Source organism: Pipistrellus hanaki (assembly GCF_964339955.1).
Source record: "Pipistrellus hanaki genome assembly, chromosome: 19".
Lineage (NCBI taxonomy): Eukaryota > Metazoa > Chordata > Mammalia > Chiroptera > Vespertilionidae > Pipistrellus > Pipistrellus hanaki.
In genome coordinates, this window is record NC_140521.1 from 10,702,181 (window position 1) to 10,723,833 (window position 21,653).

General features: G+C 47.4%; 1 protein-coding gene and 1 long non-coding RNA gene across 3 annotated transcripts in view; both read right to left on the reverse strand.

Moving 5' to 3' along the window:
- The window catches only part of LOC311613558, a 475,229-nt gene that overhangs the window by 57,480 nt on the left and 396,096 nt on the right, over positions 1–21,653 (reverse strand). The window lies entirely within an intron of this gene.
- Positions 1,602–15,276, reverse strand: HEPACAM (hepatic and glial cell adhesion molecule). Of its 2 annotated transcripts, none has more exons than XM_084867312.1 (7): positions 15,095–15,276; positions 7,754–8,095; positions 5,958–6,239; positions 5,602–5,701; positions 4,790–4,863; positions 4,417–4,487; positions 1,602–3,712 (listed from the first exon to the last, which is right to left on the reverse strand). In XM_084867312.1, exons 1-7 carry the CDS (start codon positions 15,177–15,179, stop codon positions 3,419–3,421), a joined length of 1,248 nt encoding a protein of 415 aa, XP_084723438.1. In that variant the 5' UTR covers positions 15,180–15,276; the 3' UTR covers positions 1,602–3,418. The 2 variants fall into 2 exon arrangements, with proteins under 2 accessions (XP_084723438.1, XP_084723437.1); XM_084867311.1 differs by having other exon boundaries at positions 4,634–4,863; positions 15,095–15,273.

The window sequence follows — 21,653 nt, forward strand, 5'->3', positions numbered from 1 at the left end:
GTCTCGTTTCCATTACAGGGCTAAGTAAACATGTATCCCTGTGCAATCCACATTTTATGGGGACTGAGTAGTCTGGACTCATGTTACATTGCCAAGATTTCATACTTGCTGCTCCTTCTGCCTCGAATATGTGTTCTTTCACCCTTTTTTCCTTCTCCCCCACCTGATTAACTAATCTTTCTTTTAAAATATTTTTGTTAATTTTTTTTTTTATAGAGAGGAAGGGAGAGGGATAGAGAGCTAGAAACATCGATGAGAGAGAGACATCGATCAGCTGCCTCCTGCACACCTTCTACTGGGGATGTACCCACAACCAAGGTACATGCCCTTGACCAGAATCGAACCTGGGACCTTTCAGTTCGCAGGCCGACGCTGTATCCATTGAGCCAAACCGGTCAGGGCTTAACTAATCTTTCTAACACTAAATTCAGGCCTATTCTCCTCCAAGATACTTTAATCTTGTTTAGAGAACACTTTTATATGCTCTCAGAACACCCCGTATTTGCCTCTATCTTTGCATCTTCCACATTGTATTGTAATAATCTGTTTACCCCTCTCTCTTCCTCCATGAGAATTCTGGGTAGAAATCACAGCATAGTTACGCTTGTTGGGTTTGATCAAATAATTGAATCGATGCCCCTCCCCTGGGAACTGACCTTTAGGCCACTTCACAAGGGACATTTATTATATTTCCTTTCCCTTAGACCACATTCCATTTGCTAAGACCATTAACTCTCCGAACTTTCCCAGAATCCCGACCTGCCCAGAGAATTCTCTGTCCAGAAAGAGTCCTCCTAAAGTCATTTAAAATCTCCGACTCCCGGGTATGTACGGGATGGGGGGGGGGGGCATTGGTATATGTACAAAAATAATAATTTAATAAAAAATATTATAATAAAAAATAAAATCTCCGACTCCCTGCCCCTGGGTGCTGGTGCCATGTGGGGGCTCAGTCCATCTGGTATCCAGATGACCCTTACCACGCTGACCTTGTGCATTCCTCCTTTGGCAACCCTAACAAGGCTGTTTCCTCAGTGTCTATCACAGGGCCTGGACCATGGCGCAGTAACAAGTGTTTACGAATTAATGGACGAATACTTGAATGGATGAATGTGGATGAATGATTTTGGAATGGACCATTGGGGGTTTTCAAAGAGGATGAAGGCTAAGTGAAATAAGCCAGTGAGAGAAAGATAAAATATCACATGATCTCACTCATTTGTGGAATGTATTGAACAACATAAACTGATGAACAAAAACAGATCCAGAGACAGAGAAACATCGATCAGACCATCAAACCTCAGAGGGAAGGTAGGGGACGGTGGGAGGTAAAGGGAGAGAGATCAACCAAAGGACTTGTATGCATGCATATAAGCCTAACCAATGGACACAGACACCAGGGGGGTGAGGGCATGAGTGGGGAGGGAATAGAGGGGGCGGGTAATTGGGGGAATAAGAACTCATATGTAAACCTTAATCAATAAAGAAATTTTTTTAAAAAAAGAGGATGAAAGATGGTGAAGGAAGATGAGAAGAAAAAAGGGAAGTGACTGATATTTTTAAGTTTGTTTTGTTCTTGCTGAAGTGGAAGAAAGTTGTCATTTGTCATTTCATTTCATCAAAAGTTTATTGAGCATCCAGTATGTGCGAGGCACTCTGCTGGATGCCGGTAATACAAAGATGAAGATCCAAACAAAATACAACAGAAACAAAATCCACTTCCTCACTCCTTCCCCAACCTCCCCAACCCCACTCAAGGTAAATCTGGCTTCAGCCAGGGAAGCTGGGCTGGGGGCCCTCTCGGACTCGGCATCAGGGTACGGAACACAGCAGACTCTCATCCCGTCCCACCCTCACCTTCACCCCTGCCTCTCTAGGCTGACCAGCATCTCCCCCTTCTCCGAGTCCTACATCTCACACCTGCCTGAGCAACGTACCCTGCACCTACGTACCCTGCCTGGACAAGGCACCTGGGACGGTTAGGGGAGCAGTTCTGGACAATGATGGGGAGCTGCAAAGGCATGCAGGCTCAGATGAGCCACAGGCATGCTGACAGCTGACGGTGAGAGGGGGAGGGGCTACCTGGAGATGGTTTTGCCCTTGGGGCTGGGACAAAACTTGCACCAGTGTGAGGGTGGAGACAGGGGCCACAGGACTTGCTCTGTGGGAAGGTGGAGAGTCAGAGCTGGAGTTTAGGAGGCTGAGGAGGGGCCTGGGATGCAAGGATGCTTAGAGGCATCAGAAAACAGAGGTCAGGAGACACAGAAGGTCTCCTCTTTCAGCTGATCAACTGCCCTCTCTCCTCACACAGCAGGTCATTGTCTCTCCTACAAACGGGTCCATAGGCCGGGGCCTGGGCCTGGTCTGGCCACACCGTGGCCCCACCTCTGTGCTCAGATGCGGTGTGACTGGGGAGTCTGCCCTCCTCCAGTCTCTTGGGATCCGGGTATCTGGGAGCAGGGCAGGTAGAGGAGGGAGCCAAGGGTTGGATCACGTCTCCCTGAGGTGCTGGGAGCCATGAGCCTCCTCCCCTCCCCCCACTTCATTTCTCTGGAAAGTCAAACCTTGTTCCCTCACAGCTGGAGGGAGCCCACAGCCTTTCCGGGGGGGATTATGATTGTTTGAAAGGCTGGTTGTGTAAGGAAGCCAGGGAGAAGGCACAGGCGTGAGGGTTAGAAACAGTTCTTCCCTTGATGTAGCTTTCTGGGCTCGGGGAGTGAGTGAGAATCCCTCTCTCTGGGATCAGAGACAGGAGGACCGCTCAGCATGCCTCTCTCTGAGCCTCTGAGGGAGGCTTCGGGAGGAGGCCAAGGCCAGGGCTTGAATCCTCTGTTCTCGCTGGGGCCCAGGTCAGGGGGCAAAAGGATGCACATGAGCTCCCCCCCGCATCCACCGGTAGGTGCCCAGGTAGCAGGTGCCCAGAGGCACTGCCTGCACAGTGATTTCCGGGTGTTCGGAACAGTGCCCTGTACACACAGCCCCCGCGATCTGACCGCCCCTTCCTCCAGATGGTTGGTTGTGCGTGTTGAGCAGAAGACCTCTGTGCCCTGGGCTTGCCCCAAACGTGCCAGGAGCCAGAGGGAAGGGAGGCGGGTGGGAAGGGCGCGGGATAGTCGCGGGAGTTAGGTTACTGATATTAGTTCCCATAAAATCCTTGCAGGGCTGTGCCGGATATTTAATAATCTACATAGTCCTAAGGGGGCACAGCCCTTATCCGCCGAGAACACTGCCAGCGAGCCAGCAGCAAACGCGACCCGGTTTCACCCCTGGACCCCCGGCTCCCCGCTGCCTCCTCCATCCGCTCGAGCTCCTCCACGTCCTCAGGCGAGACCCCTGCTCCGTGCGCTCCTGCGGGAGCCCCCCGCCTCCCTGGCCGCCGCGCGTGCGGGCTTCCCGGAGGGAAGGCGGGTCCCGCGGCTCAGGCGCTGATGCCCACCGGCGCGGCCTCCTCGGGCTCGCGGAGCAAGCGCGCGCCCGCAGTCCGCAGGATGCCCGAGCGGCCGGGCGAGCCGGGGGCGCGGGACGGAGACGTGTGCGTCCGGCCTCCGGGCGCGGGCGAGGGCGCGGGCGAGCGCGGGTACCGGCGGGCGGAGCGCACGGGCAGCCCCGGCGAGCGGCCGGGCACCGCCGGCGACACCACCGAGTAGCCGGGCGGGCCGGGCTCCGTGGCGCGGGGCTCCGGGGCGGGCTCCTCCTCGGGCTCCTGGGCCTCCTGCAAGGACACGCGCCGGGGTCAGCGGACAGCGGCCTGGGTTTAGGGGCGCGACGCTGGTGTGCGAGGGGCGCTGGGCAAACCTAAGTGAAGGAGATAGGTTCCCTCCACCCTTCCACCTCTTGGAAGATGGCAGACAGAGGTCTGGTTCCCTGCCCTCCAATCCCCTCTTCCCCCCTCCCAATCCCCCCTCCTAATCCCCCCTCCCCCTCCCAATCCCCCCTCCCAATCCCCCCCAATCCCCTCTCCCCCTCCAATTCCCCTCCCCCTTCAATTCCCTCCCCCCTTCAATTCCCTCTCCCCCATTCCCAATCCCCCAATACAAGACACTTAGCATGGTGCCTGGCAGATAACAGGTGCTCAGTAAACAGTGAAATGCATGAACTTGAGTGTTTTGCCCCTTATTGTCCTCTTTCCATCTGCCTAGGGAAGCCTGGGGCAGCGTCAGTGGAACAGCGGGGAAATTACCAGGGCTGATGATGTTCAAAGACCTGCACTGAAGGCCTAGACCTGCCCCTTATTTCCTTGGCTGATCCTGGGCAAGTCCCTCCTCCGCCTTCCTCGGCCTTATTTTCCTACCCTGTACAGGGGGGACGACACGCCTGTTCCTCAGGCCGCTCTGAACACCATAAAGGGATATAAGCATCTAATCTGGCGCCAGGGCTCGTTGGGGTGTCGGGGGCACCCGGTCCACAGCCGCTCACCTTGTCCTTCAGCACATAGAGCGCCAGGGGGTTCTTCCGCTCCTGCTCTCCACTTCGGGGGAGGGTGTCCGCTGCACAGGGCGGAGAATGGGGTGGCTGGCCCAGACCCAGAACCCTCCTCCCCGCCGGCCAGCACCTACTTCTGCTCCCCAGGGGGCCGGGCCAGGCCCCGCCACAACCTCCACCAAAGGATCGGCAGCATCCCGCGGGGTCCTACCTTGGCCGCTCCTCTCCCTGCTCTGCAGTCTTCGCGCGGTTGGCGGAGGAAGGGGCCCTGCAGAGCCGGCTTCCTTGTGGCCGGGGTCCGCCTTTTCCCAGAAGCCCACTGATCTGAGTGAGGATGGGTTGGGCGAGTGGGCCGCTGGGAGCTCACCTTCTGGCTTCAGGCTGTCATCGTTCTGGTCCATGTACTCCAGGGAGTTTTGTTTTTCCAGCTGCTTCTTCTTTCTGCAAATCCACCCCGTGAACAGAGTGGCTGAGGGGGAGCAGGAGGAGGGCTGGGGGTGGGGACAAGGGCGAGGGGATGGCTGTACAAAAGGCCGGTTAACAGGAGGATGGGCTGGAAGGAGTCAAATCTACGTTTGCTGCTGGCATTGTGACTGTGGACAAGTCGTTTAACCAACTTGAGTCTCGGTGTCTTTATCTGTAAACTGCAAGTAATGATACTTAGAAGGTATGGGCCGAAACCGGTTTGGCTCAGTGGATAGAGCATCGGACGGTGGACTGAAGGGTCCCAGGTTCGATTCCCGTCGGGGGCATGTACCTTGGTTGCGGGCACATCCCCAGTGGGGGGTGTGTGCAGGAGGCAGCTGATGGATATTTCTAACTATTTCTCTCTCTCTTCCTCTCTGTAAAAAAATCAATAAACTATATTTAAAAGTATATATATATATATATATATATATATATATATATATATATATATATATATGGCACTAACCACAATCACAGTGCCTAGCCCAGGAATGGAACCCTGCACGTGAAACCATTATTAACAGTGTGGGTCTTCGGGGGTTGTGAGCACAGGAGGTGGTTCCATACACGGTACCCACTGTGGTGAGAGGGATCTCCTGGGCAGAAGTGCAGGGCCCTGGGACAAGGCATTTAAAGAGACCGCGAGAAGAAGAGAGCTTGGGTGTGGGTTGAAGGATGAGGATGCTCAGGGTGTGGAACCTGAGGCGTTACCTAGACTTTTTGGAGGGTTTCCAGCAGGCACAGACCGTCACCAAGGTCACGAGGAGAAAGATGCCTCCGGTGGACAAGATGATGTAGAGGGAGCTTCTTTCTGGGGAGAGAGAAAGGCAGGGACGTGAGAGACCCCTGGGGGTGGGGAGGAGGGCTTCCTGCAGCCAGTGGGAGAGAAAGGGAGCCCCAGGCAGGATGGCTGGCTCAGGGCAGAGCTTGCCCAGGGCCCACTTCCCATCTGTGGCCATTCTCCATGGAGAGCTGGCCCATCTCTGCCTCCCTCTCCCTCCGTCTGGGATGTCTGTAGCCCCTCGTGGGCTTTGAGCCCCTAGGGGAGGCCAGGCAGGGAGACTCACTGTACACGGTGATCTTGATGGGCAGGCTGCGGCCCTGGCTGATGGGGTTCTCCACCATGCAGCTGTACAGGTCATCGTCCTCCATGAGCACACGCGTGATGGTGAGCACCTTCTGGTCGGAGGACAGGAGCATGCGCGAGTCATTGAGGAGGGGCTTGCCGTCCTTCAGCCAGGTGTAGCTGGGCTTGGTGCCGTTTTCGTGGGAGCAGTTCAGGGTGAAGGCTTCGCTGAGTTCCAGCACGGTGGTCGAAGCCACTAACACCTGTGGCCTCGAAATGGGCACTGAGCCCGGGGAGGGGAGGCTGTGAGCCAGGGGCCAGAAAGCTCCTCCCACCTCCCTAACTCCCCACCTTCCACACAGCACAACTCAGTCTGTGGTCAGAGAGGCCCTTCAGAGATCATTAGTCAAGGTCCTTTCTTTTTTCTTTTTTTTTTTTTTTAATTTAAATTCTTTATTGATTAAAATATCACATTAAGCCAAAACCGGTTTGGCTCAATGGATAGAGCGTAGGGCTGCGGACCGAAAGGTCCCGGGTTCGATTCCAGTCAAGGGCATGTACCTTGGTTGTGGGCACATCCCCAGTAGGGGGTGTGCAAGAGGCAGCTGATTGATGTTTCTCTCACATCGATGTTTCTAACTCTCTATCCCTCTCTCTTCCTCTCTGTAAAAAATCAATAAAATATATATATATTTTAAAAAAAGATATCACATTAAGGTGGTTTTTGTCCTCAACCTCCCATTCCAACCCCTCACCCCCCCACTCAGGCCTCCACCCCCTTATTGTCCTTGACCACTGGTTAGGCTCATATGTGTGCACATAAGTCCTTTGGTTGATCTCTCCCTTTTATCCCCACCCTCCCTCTGAGGTCCAACAGTCTGACCCATGGCTCCTTATCTCTAGGTCTGTTCTTGTTCATCCGTCTATGTTGTTCACCATTTCCCCTAGATGAGTGAGATCATGTCCTACTAGTCAAGGTCTTGACCTCTATCCACCCATACATTCATTTACTCATTCATTCGTTTATTTATTTTTAACTTATCTTTATTGTTGAAAGTATTACAGATGCCCCCATTCACTCATTTATTGACCAGCTATGTATTGAGTACCTACTGAGCACAGGAGGTACAATACTGAACAAGACAGCCATGGTCCCCACCCTCACTGGTCTTCCCTCCCCTTTTTCCCCAAATACCTTCCTAAGATGTCGTAAACTGACTCTGTGGAACAACGAAGGCTAAGTCCAGCTGCCTGGATTCAAATATTGGCTCAGTCACTTACTAGCTGCAAGACTTAGGCAAGTTACTCAACGTTTTGGTGCCTCCGTTTCCTCTTCTGCAAATGGGGATAATGATATTTACTATCCCTAGCTCCGTGGTCGGCAAACTGCGGCTCTCGAGCCACATGCGACTCTTTGGCCCCTTGAGTCTGGCTCTTCCTGGGCAAGTCTATTTTGAAGAAGTGGCATTAGAAGAAGTTTAAGTAGAAAAAGTTTGGCTCTCCAAAGAAATGTCAATCGTTGTACTGTTGATATTTGGCTCTGTGGACTCATGAGTTTGCCGACCCCTGGCCTAGATTACTGTGAGCATTAACAGAGCCAATATGTGCAAAGTACTTACAACAGTTTCTGGAGTACAGTAAGCACTCTTTACCCATTTCCTGTAGCCTATCAGCTAACTGCTAAGGCCCCACTGGCTCACTCTCACCTGAGTGGTTTTGTGTTGGCGTTCTGGGGTCTAACAAACCCTGCCCCGGTCTCAGGACCAGCCCCGCGCCTCCCCTGCCAGAGTGCCTTACCGTCTACGGTGAGGTTGATGGTCTTCTCCCCAGTGAAGGTGTCATCTGTGATGGAGATCTCAACCTCATAGGTGCCCTCATCGCTGAGCTGCAGGTCGCTGAGGAGCAGGGAGCCGTTTTCAAAGAGGCGGATGCGGTCCCGATAGTCGGGCCGCAGGTTGCCAATGACCTCGGTGCCGATGGACTGCACCACGGTCACCGGCTTGTCCCGCTTCAGCTGCCACTTCACCACGGGCTTGTCGCTGCTGGTGCTGCTGTACTGCACGGAGAGCAGCGCCGACTTGCCCACGGTGCCATGGATCAGGCGGACCTGGCTGGTGATGTTCACCCCCTGCAGGGGCCCTAGGAACAGAGGCCCGTGGGGAGCGGGTGGCATCAGAGCCCTGGCTCCTTACCTCACTCCCACCTTCAATTCCTCTGATCTCTTCAAGTCTTCCCATTCATTCTGGGCCCTTCCCAGGTATCCTCTCCGGTGCCTTCTCATCTTCCCCTGTAGCTCTGGGCCCCTCTGCTCCTCCATCATCCCTCACCCCCATCCCGTTGCCCTTAATTCTGGCTCTCTGCCTCTGGTAGTGTCCCTCTGGAAGAGTCCAGCTCACCCTCACCATTTATAGAAATATTTATTGAGCATTTACCATGTGACAGCCACTGTTATGTATCCCTGGGATAGATCATTGAGCAAAACAGACATTCTTTTTTTTCTTTTTTTTAAAAAAAAATATTTTATTGATTTTTTTTTTTTTTTTTTTTTTTTTTTTTTTTTTTTTTTTTTTTTTTACAGAGAGGAAAGGAGAGGGATAGAGAGCTAGAAACATTGATGAGAGAGAAACATCGACCAGCTGCCTCCTGCACATTCCCCACCTGTACATGCCCTTGACCGGAATCGAACCTGGGACCCTTCAGTCCACAGGCTGACGCTCTATCCCCTGAGCCAAACCGGTTTTGGCAAAAACAGACATTCTTTATCCTCTGTAGCTTTTAAGTCAATCGACCTTAGGGTGAATTTGTGAGGTTTTCTTGATTGAACATTGGGAGAGTGAGGTGGGGTTGGGTGATGGAGAAAGCCTGGGGACATAGATTCACAAAGACATAGATTCACATGTGACATCATGTATGTCACATGATGGTGCACTGAAGGGGAAGTGTAGGGATCTGAAGACAACGGGGCCACAATCCAGTTAGACCAAGAGCCTCTCCTATCCTTGCCCCAGCGGCCCGTAGCATCTTCCTAGGCCTACCCACTGCAACACAGCCCTGTCATGAGGTAGATGATTTTGAAAATTCACCCAAAATCCAGCCCAATTTGTATTCCCTTTAGAAGAGGTATTTAGGATGAGTGAAACATAAAGTTTGGAATCAGAAGGCCTTATAAGATTGGGCTCTTTCTGACAATTAAACCTGATTCTTCAGGATGAAAACACTGAGAGGCTATAGCCTATGGATTGTCCTAGGTCTGTGGTCGGCAAACTCATTAGTCAACAGAGCCAAATATCAACGACTGACATTTTTTCAACTTAAACTTCTTCTAACGCCACTTCTTCAAAATAGACTCGCCCAGGCCGTGGTATTTTGTGGAAGAGCCACACTCAAGGGGCCAAAGAGCCGCATGCGGCTCGCGAGCCACAGTTTGCCGACCACGGCCCTAGGTGGGAGTCTTCCTCCGGCCATGACTCACAGGGGTAGTATGGACAGGCGTTCAGACGTGACTGAGCAGTCTTCCTCAGAAGCTGACAAAGAGAGCACTTTGCCAAGCAAACACTGTATCCCAAAATGCTTGCCAAAACTGGAGTCTGTATTAAGCTCAGGGTTCCACAGCTTTCAAGGGACACAGAGAACTGGGACAGGAGCCAAAGCAGGACACAGAAACGAGGAAGTGGTTAACAATTGTGATCCACAGCAGAAATAAAAGGGACTAGGACTACTCAACCTTGAGAAGTGATTAACTTAATTACTGTCCTCTAGTCTCTGAGGCATCAGTATGTAGGAAGTGTCTGTTCCCACCCCAGGCTGAACAAAAGGAAATTGACTGATTAACTTAAACAGTGCCATACTGGGTCAGGTAGGTGGCCTTCATCAAGGAGGATTTTGACCCCCTGTGACACCAAGCAATGTAAAGGTGTAAATGCATCTGCCAATAGCCTCGGATTCCCTTAATAGTCTCTTCCTTTAAAGACACCACGATCGACTTATTTTTATGTGCTAATTTTGCTTTGCAAAAGAGTCAACTTACTAGTATTTGCCTTAAATGTATCCTATATGATAAAAGCCTAATATGCGAAGTGTCCAATTGTCCTGTGACCTGTCAACTGATCAACCAATCAAAGCGTAATATGCTAATGATATGCTAAGGCAACTCAACCACTCACTATAATGTGCACTGACCACCATGGGGCAGTAGGTTAGCTTGCTGCTGGGGTCCAGCTGATCGAGACTGAGTGAGATGGGCTGGACATGCCCTAGAGTCCTCCTGCTGTCCCTCCCTGGCTGGCCAACCTCCTGTGTCTCTCTCTGGCCCAATCATGCACCGGTAGGGTCCCTCAGCCTGGCCTGCACCCTCTTGCAATCTGGGACCTCTTGGGAGATGTTGGAGAGTCAGTTTCAGCCCGATCCCACAGGCCACTCCCCTCAGGAGGGTGCCAGATGCATGGCTCACCCAGAGGGGCCCCACCTGTTCACAAATTCATGTGCTGGGCCTCTCATCTTTTATAAATGTCAATGAGATGGTGTCAATCATGTATTGTAGAATTTGGTCTATAAACAGATGTATAATCTCTAATACCATAAACTGCAGTTATATCCCTTTTTTATGTGAAGGATTTTAAAAATATATATATATTATTGATTTTTTACAGAGAGGAAGGGAGAGGGATAGAGAGTTAGAAACATCAATGAGAGAGAAACATCGACCAGCTGCCTCCTGCACAACCCCTAACTGGGGATGTGCCCACAACCAGGATACATGCCCTTGACCAGAATTGAACTTGGGACCCTTCAGTCCGCAGGCCGACTCTTTATCCACTGAGCCACACCGGTTTTGGTAGGATTTTTTTGTTTTGTTCGCATCTCTCTCCACAAGGAAGTCCCTGCATCCCTTTGGCCATCATAGATACCCTCCTCTGGCCTTATTCTAATTCTATTTTTTTAAAAATGTTCTTATTGATTTTAGAAAGAGAGAGGGAGAGAAAAGAAAACATATGTGCGAGCACAACATTGATTGGCTCCCTCCTGCACACCCCCTACCAGGGATTGAGCCAGCAGCCCGGGTATGTGCCCTGACTGGGAATCAAACCAGCAAACTTTTGGTGCATGGGATGATGCCCAACCCACTGAGCCACACTGGCCAGATTTATTATTTCTTTTTGAGATGTGGTGACTAGAACTGCATACAATAATCCAAGGGCAGTACAAAGCATGGTTTTCTAAAAAATAAATATATATATTGTTTTCTGATTTTGGTTTTTAATATCCTTCCTAATGAGTGACGCTCTGAGAAAACAGCCCACTCCTCAGCACCTGCTGTATAGGGGCATCGTCGATTTGTGAACATGTTGTATTTTTATGTTGTTATCCAGACCTTCAAGTGCCAACAAGAGTGTGAAATTATTTTAAGTGTCAATCACTTAGGAATGTAGGATAAAACCAAGGAACAGAAATGGTGAAGAAGGACTTTGGGATTCAGGATAAAAGAGGTCCTTGGTAGCTTTTTATCTACACTCTAAAGAGTGTAGATGTTCAGTAATTTGCACCCAGTTAATAGTATTAAAACGGCAGACAGAGAATTCTATGTTAACCACTGTTGTTAAGCTGTCAATTCTCCTAAACTGGCTTATAAATTTAATACAATCCCAGGTTGTTGACTTTGTAATACTGGCACAGGTAGACAAATAGATCAATGGAACAGAATAGAGAGAGTCCAAACATGGCTTGTATATGAGCACTTGACTTATGACAAAGCTGCTATTGTCATGCAGTTGGGAAAGATTTCCCCCCAAAAAATAAATAGTGCGGGGCCATGTAGGAAAAAATGAATCTTGAGCCCTAGCCACTTTGGATCAGTAGATAGAGCATTGGCCCACGGTTACAGGTTCAGTTCCAGTCAAGGAAACGTACCTCAGTCAGGGAGCAGGCGGGAGGCAACCAATCGATGTGTCTCTCTTACATGGATATTTCTCTCTTGGTCTTTCCCCCTCCCTTCTACTCTCTCTAAAAATCAATGGATTAACAAAACAAACAAACAAAAACGCTTGATCCTTACTTCACACCTTACACAAATATCAATTCTAGATGGATTGTATATCTAACTGTGAGAGGTAAAGCACCCATGTTTTAAAAAGAAAACCCAGGGGAATATCTCCACAACTTGAGAACAGACACAGACTTCTTAGATAGAACACAAAAGTGTGACACCCATAAAAGAAGAAAATGATACAGTGGACACAATAAAATTAAGAGCTTCTATTCATCAAATAGCAGCATGAAGACAGTGAAAAGGCAAGTTGTAGGGTGGGAAGTAATACATATTCTATAAAGGACTTATACCCCCCAAATGTGTTTTTTTTTAAATTCCTACAAATCAATAATTTTTTTAAATCCTGAAAACTCAATAGCAAATGGGCAATAGACTTGGAATAAGTACTTCACAAAAAAGATATCCAAATGGCTCATAAAGATTTGAAAAAGACACTTCATTAATAACCATGGAAATGCAATTCTAAATCATAATTTGATACCACCTCAAACTCACTAAGATGGTTAAAATAAAAAAGAATTGTTGGTGGTCAAGGGAGCATCTGGAACTCTCAAATAATGCAGGTGGGAATGCAGATTGATACAACCACTTTCAAAATCCGTTTGGTTCTATTTACTAAAGCTTACCATATGCATATAACTCAGTAATTCTATTCGTATGTGTATACTCCAAAGAATGTGTATCTCTGTAACCAAAACACGCACCTTAGGATGTTTTAACAACTATATTCATAACGCCCCAAACAGGAAACATGGATGAATCTTACAAATTCAGTGTTCAGTGAAAGAAACAAGACAAAAAATAATGCCTAATCTGATTTCATTTATGTAAAGTTCAAAGACATGCAAAATTCATCTGCATTGGAAATTAGGATACCACTGTGACAATAGTCCCTGAAATTGTATGAGGTGCTAAAGTGATCGATTGCTTGATCTTGGGCACTGATTACATGAGTATGTTCACTTTTCAACGGTTCATCCAGCTGTATCCTTATGCTAAATGCATTTTTCTGTATGGAATGTTTAATTGAAAAAAAATAAAAAAGAGGCTGGAATAGTTATAAGATCCCAAAGAGTAAAATCTTGAATGTTGGTTCTCTAGAAAACTTTCTGCACACACAGTCTTCTAGTTCTCCCTCTGTCCTGTGACTGTTCCTTTATGGTCTCCTCAATGGGATTTTTTCCTTTACAAACCGTGGGGTTACTCAATGTTCCATTTTCAGCCTATTTTCTCATCCTAGGTGCTATTATCCATTCTTTATTTTAAATCTTACCTATGGGCTGACAGCTTCCAAATACCTCCCATCAGCCATGGCCTCCCTGGCCTCCAGGTTCAGGCTATTCAACATTTTCCCACAGATGTGTCATAGGTATTTCAATCTTAACATGGATTATAGTAATGATCACATCCCTACAATTTTTGACACACAGAACCCATACCTCCCTCTCTGGATCCTTCCACTTCTTATCAATCACCAAGTCTTGACTTTCCCTCCAAAATATTATCTCAGCATTCCTCTTTATTCTAATTCCAGCCCGTGCTGTTTCTCTCCCATGAACAACTGCAGTAGCCTTTTATGGGTTGAACTGTGACCCCTAAAATTCATATGTTGAAGTCCTAATCTCAGTACCTCAGAATGTGACCTTATTTGGTCCTTGTGGAGGTAATAAGCTAAGATGAAGATGGGCCTCTAATCTAATATGACTGCTGTCCTTATAAAAAAGACAATTTGGACACAGACACACACACAGGGAGAATAACATGTAAATGCTGAAATTATGCTGCCATAAGCCAAGGAACTACTAGAAGCAGAGAGGCCTAGAAAAGATCTTTTTCTATCGCCATCGGCTGAGTTTTGCCGTGAGACGTTGATCTCAAACTATTAACCTCCCACACTGTGCGACATTAAATTTCTGTTTTCCAGGCCACCCAGTTTGTGGTCCTTTGCTCTAGCAGCCCTAGGAAATGAACACAGGTGTCCTTTCCTTTCTTGTTTGCCTCCAGTTCCCGCCAGTGCCTCACTGCAGAGTGAGCTAACCCAACACCCGTCTGGTTCCCCCAACCCCCACTCCACCATTCACAGACTATTCTGGTTTACTTGGTGCAGTTTACCAGGCTTTTGCCGAACTGATTCACACTTGCCTCTCCAGCAGTGGAGAACAGCTGGGCTGCTCCGAAACACAGGATGCCACCTCAAGCTGTCGACCTTTGCCCGTTTCTCCAAAGCTAATGCCCACTCCCACACTTATACTTATTTTATCTGATCCTTTTAAATGTAGTCAGACATTCCCAGGTGACCTCCCCTGGTATTCCCCCAACCGCACCCTGCACCACCAGCACCTGTTTCCTGGTGGGGTGGGTGATTTCTCTCTGCTCCGAAACATCCTCTGCATATCTGACTCAACATAGTTTCTGTGTTTTACTAAAATGATCTCTGCATCTGTTTGTTCAACTAAATTGTGAATTACTAAGCTTTCTGGTCTGTGTGTGTGTGTGTGTGTGTGTGTGTGTGTGTGTGCGCGCGCACGCGCATAAACAAATATACTTAAAATAAGATCAATTCTCCAAATGGTTGGTAGGGGGTGGAACAGGAGACAGGTGTCTACAGTGTAGGGTGAGTTATGGGTAGTTTGCTGTGACTCTCCGAAACCAGGGGGCTTGTTATCGCCAAAGCTTCTTATATTTCTTGCTATGTCAGACTCAGAGAAGTGGGGGCAGGAGGCCGGGGAAGCACAAAACCAAGATTCCCCCACCCCACCAAGCCTCACCAGAATCCTTGCAAAGAATGCCGGAACTGGCCAGTCCCAACAAGCCATCCTATAAAAATGGCTCATTGCCCTTCCTCTAATGTCCTGAATGCCGTGGGAGCTCCGAAGTCATGCAGCCCTTTGGGGGAGGGGGCAGGGGCTGTGCAGAATGAAGAAATACATTCAACACTAATGCCTGAATTTACTGAGAGGCTTCCCACGCTGCTGAGCTCTCTCTCCCCTCCTCCCACCCGAAGGACATTCTGGCCCTCCACGCTCCCCTCCCTCACCTTGGGAAGCCCCAGTCCCTCCTCCAAACCCTCTCTTACCCTTTGGGTCTCCTACCTGTCTGGATCAGAAGAAGGTAGACAAAAGGAGTGAGGCGCAGGGCACTGAAGGCTCTGGACAGGGCTCCCCTTTCTCTCTTCATTTTGGGTGGCGTTCTCCAGCCTCGGTGCAGACAATTAGCATGATTTCTTCACTCTGGGCACGTCCCTTTGTACCACTCGGAGTTTCTCTGCCCGAGCACAACCCTGCCAACTTCGCTCTGAATACACAGAGCTCTGTGTGTGGCTGGACTTGTTCTTTCTTCTCTTTCAGACCTGGCATTTTTTCTTGTTTCAAAACCCTTACATCCCCAGTTTAGACCCGGGGGGGGGGGGGGGACGGACAAATTTGCTTAGGAGATAATCTTCAGAGGGGGTGCCAATCCAATGGGTCCTGGGGGCCCATCAGTTCTTCCCTGTCTGTGATGAGAACCAGTATGAGGGGGAGATGAGGATTTGGGCTCAATAGGGACTGAACTGGGACCCACGCTAAATGAGACTTGTGTCCCAATTCATCCTGTCTCCACCTCATGCTTCTTATTCCTGAGAAGGAAGGTGTATTTGAGGGATAGACCTCCAATAGATTTAATATATATATATATATATATATATATATATATATATATATATATATATATATATATTATTGATTTTTTTACAGAGAGGAAGGAAGAGGGATAGAGAGTTAGAAACATCGATGAAAGAGGAACATGGACCAGCTGCCTCCTGCACACCCCGCACTGGGGATGTGCCCGCAACCAAGGTACATGCCCTTGACCGGAATCGAACCTGGGACCCCCCAGTCCGCAAGCTGATGCTCCATCCACTGAGCCAATCCGGTTTCGGCCTCCAATAGATTTTTAAGAGGGATAGAAGCTTTTAAAAGGCTGGGGAATGAGAGACTCCAGAGAACGACTGAAGAGATGGAAACCCCTGTTCCATCCCAAAGGAAGATTGGAATGTGGCCTGAATTCTATTATTTTCATATCTGTCGGGTCCTCCTTGGGGTTCTCTTTCCTATCATAGAATCACGTAGATACTGAGTGAGGGCCTCTTTCCAGAAGCCACTTTGTTTATTCCTCTGCCCCCAGAGAATTTTCTTCAACACGTCAGAGCAAGGACAAAGGTGACATCCTAGCAGCCAGCATCCTGGGTTCTGTCCACCAGCTTCTCAGCCGGGTGGCCTCTTCTTGCTTTCAGGCTTTGAGGAGGAGTGTCACTCTAGCTCTCCTGCCCCCTCATCGCTATGTCCACCATTCCCATGAGGGCTGCCAGTAGAACGTATGCTCACCAACTTGTGTAATTTTGAAACCTGACTCATAATTTGTTAACCCTCAATTTCATACCTGTGAAATGGGGAAGCTGTAGTTTCCTTGTAGGAATTGTTAGGAGGATTGTTGGATATATGGAACAGTAGAGTACCTAGGAAATTCTTTGTTACAAAGAGGGGCGGGGGAATCTTGGTTTTGTGCTTTCCCAGCCTCCTTAAACTTTAAACTTTAAAAAAACAACTCTTCCCCCTCCTCCTCCTCTTCTTCCTCTCTTTCATTCCTGTAAGGAATCTTTATATCATGATGAGACCAAAGTTTACAGCCCCCCTCTTGATAATCTCTAACCCTAGTCTTAGTTTTGCAATAGCTGCCTCTCAAAATATCCTTTTTACATCCTGGAGAAAGCCTGAGACACCAAGTTTCTACAATGAAAGACGCGTTGTGTAGTCCAATAAGTCAAAGGATGGGGAGAAGAGTTGGGAAGCATTGGCTTTGAGCCTCACAAAGGAACTGCAAAATTCATTCTGATTTATATAAATAAGATTTTTTCCCCCCCATCTGTATTTCTGTGTCTTTAACTTTTCCCTAGACAGCTCAAGGCACCTGTCTGTCTCTGGAAGAGTTAGTATTGTTTCAGCAGGTGTGAAACGGAAAAGAGAAAGTCAATATTCAGCTTCTGACATAGTCTTTTAGAGTCAGTAGCAAGACGAAAGGCTTCAAAGCCAAACTCTGTAAGAGACAAAAGGATATTTTAATTTCTTTTTATCTACTCCTTTGAAATATCATCGAACAACAGCCTGTGGACTGGATAACAGAGTTCTTCTCCAGGACTACAGACAAATGGCCTCTTTTGTCTGTGATGGCCAGGCCTTAAGGCTTATTGTCTGAGGGTACAAAGAGTATATGATGTTCAGGAAATAGTCTGAAGTCTGCCTTTTTCAGCCTGAACACTGTGGAAAGACAAATGTGACAGAGGAGCCCAGCTTGTGTGGCTCAGTGGTTGAGCATTCGACCTATGAACCAGGAGGTCACCGTTCAATTCTCTGTCAGGGCACATGCTGGGGTTCCAGGATCAATTCCCAGTGGGGTGCATACAGGAGGTAGCCAATTGATAATTCTCTCTCATCATTGATGTTTCTCTCTCTCTCTCCCTCTCTGAAATAATATATTTATATTTTAAATATATATAAAAATATATATTTTAAATATATATCAAACAAATATATATTTATTAAATATATTAAATATTAAATATATATTTATTTTGATTAAATATATTTATTTTAAATAAATATATATATTAAAAATGTGGCAGAGGAAGACTGAAGAGCAATGTAAAGTCTCAACATCCCCCCTTTCCCTGTCCAGAAATAAACTTTCAGCTTATACCCACGCAGATTATGTAAATGCTTCAAAGTGCCCACAGGCTTCCTTGAGAAGGCCCGAGATACTGAGAGAAGAGGGTAAAGAACCTACAGAGTGCTAATCTGGAGCAAAGGGGCCACACTATGCAGGCAATGATGGGCCACCAGCTGCCCTGGTGGGAGTCATACATATAGCTCATCAGAGATCAGTGGGAACACATAAGTCCATGCATATTGTCTCCTTCGGAAGCCACATCACCTATACTACCCCTACCCTTCTTAGACAGGAGCTGGGTTGGGGAGGAAGTGAATCACTGATTAAGCAATTGGCAGCGTTACCCAAGCAGAGACCTAGCTTCCTTAAGAGCATGTAAAGTGGTTGATCAAACTGAGCTGCTCAGGATGGATTAACATTTAGTTTCCTTTGCTGCCCTGGGGGTGGGAAGCTCATGGGAAGATCAGAGCAGCTGCAAAGGAGCAGTTCTGCAGTCCTCTTTCAGGTCTTCTTAAGATGAGAAGACCACTGGAAGTTCGTATCATCTGCGAATGTACTTTCTCTCCTAAGGAGTAGACAGCTCTTCGATGGAAAGACTGTGTCTTACTGGTCTCTGAGCCCTACTGCCTCATACAGGGCAGGAAACATAGTAGGGGCCTAATAGAGTTACTGAATGGGCAAGAACTTGAGGGAGTTTCTCAAGAATAAAGAACATGGCCAAAACCGGTTTGACTCAGTGGATAGAGTGTTGGTCTGTGGACTGAAAGGTCCCAGGTTCGATTCTGGTCGAGGGCACATACTACCTTGGTTGTGGGCACATCCCTATAGGAGATGTGCAGGAGGCAGCCGATGGATGTTTTTCTCCCATCGATGTTTCTAACTCTCTATCCTGCTCCCTTTCTCTCTGTAAAAAAATCAATAAAAAATATATTTTTAAAAAAGAATAAAGAACATGGGTAGATGTCCATTATGAATATAAATGGAGAGAATAAAGAACAACTGTGAGAGGGAACTGGGATAGAGGAGTGAGAGCAGGGAGGGCACCAAATAATGACTGCCAATGACAGACCAATTTGTGAAGATACGAGACACCCCTTTGTGAATTCCCAGAAATAAAGAATTCGCTTTGAGGAGGCTAATGATCCAATAGGCTGTAGGCAATTGGGTTACAGAGACATAAGTCAACATCCAAGCCAACTTGTTCTCACACATGACATGTAACATTGACCTCAGCTGCCTTTGCTTATCTTGTTTTATCATTCCATGTGTTCTGTTTTCTTCCTTTATGTCTGTCCCATATAATTGTTGACGATGTGGGCTGTGTATTCTTTCTTTGACATCCTGATTATAAACATTACAGTTCTTAACTTCAAAAGTATATTTATACTTGTCAGTCTGCCTGTCTAACTTTTGAATGAGAAAATGTGGTTACTGCAGCCATCTCCTCCTTATCCTGGGAAATTCCCTGGGGCAGAAACTGTACCTCTCCACTCTTCCAGGTCTCCTCACAGCGCCTGATTTTGAATCCTGTATAAGGTGTATGCTAAAACAATGGTGTGGACAGATGCTTGACTGACCGCAGTAATGGCCTTGCTTAGCCAAAGCCACGCCCCTTCCTCCTCTGAGCATTTCAACGGATGCACTTTCAAGGGCGTTGTCCTCTTCGGAGCTGCATAGGCCGGGCCTCTTGGCCCTTCTGTTACACAGAGTTGCACACTCCTCATTTGGCACCTCCTCTGGGATCCGAGACTCCTCATCCCTGCACCCATGGCAGCTCTGGCTTCCTGAACTTAGACCTCTGTGCTGAGCACTTCCTGAAGCTCAGAATGGAGCCTTGACCCCTCAACCCCCACATGATATGTAAATAATAACCAATTTTATTTTTTCCCATTTATCCCCCTATACCCTCTTCTACCTCTACTCACTTCCCTCCTACACACAATCAACACATGGTTGTTTGTGTACATGAGTTTCCTCTTTTTTTCTTTTTTCTTTTTTGCTTAATACTTTCACCTCCCCCAACATCTTCCTCCCCCAAGAGCTGTCTGCCTGCTCTCTATGTATGAATCTGTCTCTCTTTTGCTTGTTAGTTCAGTTTGTTCATTAGATTCCACACATGAGTGAAATGATATGGTACTTGTCTTTCTCTGTCTTATTTTACTTAGCATAATATTCTCCGGGTCCATCCATGTTGTCACAAAGGGTAAAATTTTCTTCCTTTGTATGGCTGAGTAGTACTCCATGGTGTAAATGTACCATAGCTGTTTTACCCACTCATCTACTGATGGGCAATTAGGCTGCTTCCAAATCTTGGCTATTGTAAATAATGCTGCTATGAACATAGGGATACATTTTTTTTTTTTTGAATTAGTGGTTCAAAGTTTATTCTGATAAATTCTCAGGAGTGAAAGTGCTGGGTCATAAGGCAGTTCCGTTTTTAATTTTTTGAAGTATCTTTGTACTCCTTTCCCCAGTGGCTGCACCCATCTGCATTCCCACCAACAGTGCACAAGGGTTCCCTTTTCCCCACACCCTCTACCGTTAGATTTCAGGATGTCCCCACCCACTTGGCCTGTTCCTTTGTTCCCAGGCTCCAGGAAGAATGTTCTGGCACTGACATTACTAGAGAGATTTTGGCCTTACTAATGGCATAACATTAGTGGTGATTTTTATATTTAGCATTCCCCTCCCCCCACCTTTTCTTCATTCACTTCCTGTTATTGAGTCATATCTGTCCCTCCTCCACTAAATTGTAAATAATTTTTCATAGCAGAATGAAAAAAATCTTCTAAAAAATGACACCCAAATCACTCTTACAGAGGGAACGGTCTTTAGCAAGAAAATTATTTAGGTATGCCATATGGGAAGAAGGTAAAATCTTAAACACAAGTAGTCAAGGAACAAAAAGATAAACAATTGTGCATTAGAAATAAATGGGACTTTGGTGATGGGGAAAGATAAGGGGAGAGAAATGGAGAAGGGGAGAGGGAATGAGAGAGCAACTTGGTGGGGATCTGAAGAAAACCTGAACAGCTTGCACTGCTACACTAAAAACCTTTTCTCTTCTGTCTTCTGAAAAGTTTACTACACACAAATGCAATATGCGTGCTTGTTTCTAGCTGGTCGAATATAGCTAAGGTGATAGGACAGCCACTCCCTTGATTAGGTTAAATGATGTAAGACCCAGACTTAGCAGACCAGAGAGAGAGAGAGATTGTTCAGTTAATAAAATAATTGCCATGTATGAAAGGGCCACATGGCAAGCTCTTAGGCCAGCTTAGGAGTACTCTAATTAAGTTAATAACAATGTACCTACCTATATAGTTTAAGTTTAAAAAATGTGGCTCTCCAAAGAAATTTCAATCATTGTACTGTTGATATTTGGCTCTGTTGACTAATGAGTTTGCCGACCACTGGTCTACCCTTTTACCCGGAGACTTTACTCTCTAAGCTACATGATGGAAGGTGGCCTCTCTGCCTACTCCTTGTGCTCCCTGTTACTGATAAAGTTATTTTTTTATTTTTTAAAATATATTTTATTGATTTTTTTACAGAGAGGAAGAGAGAGGGATAGAGAGTCAGAAACATCGATGAGAGAGAATCATCGATCAGCTGCCTCTTGCACACCCCCTACCGGGGATGTGCCCGCAACCAAGGTACATGCCCTTGACCGGAATCGAACCCGGGACCTTTCAGTCCGCAGGCCGATGCTCTATCCATTGGCCAAACTAGTCTCGGCTGATAAAGTTATTTTTGATTCTTTGTTTCTTAAGCCTATATGTGAACAGCGTTAGAGTGGTCCCTACCATAAGTTCAATTTGCCAGGATGAGAGAGAGAGAGGACCCAGGAGGCCCGGCCAGCCAGAGAGTCTGTAGAGCTGTGGCATTGCCTGGGCAACAAGGAATGTGTGAAGCATTGTCCCGGGGAGGCAGAGCCTTGCTGTTCTA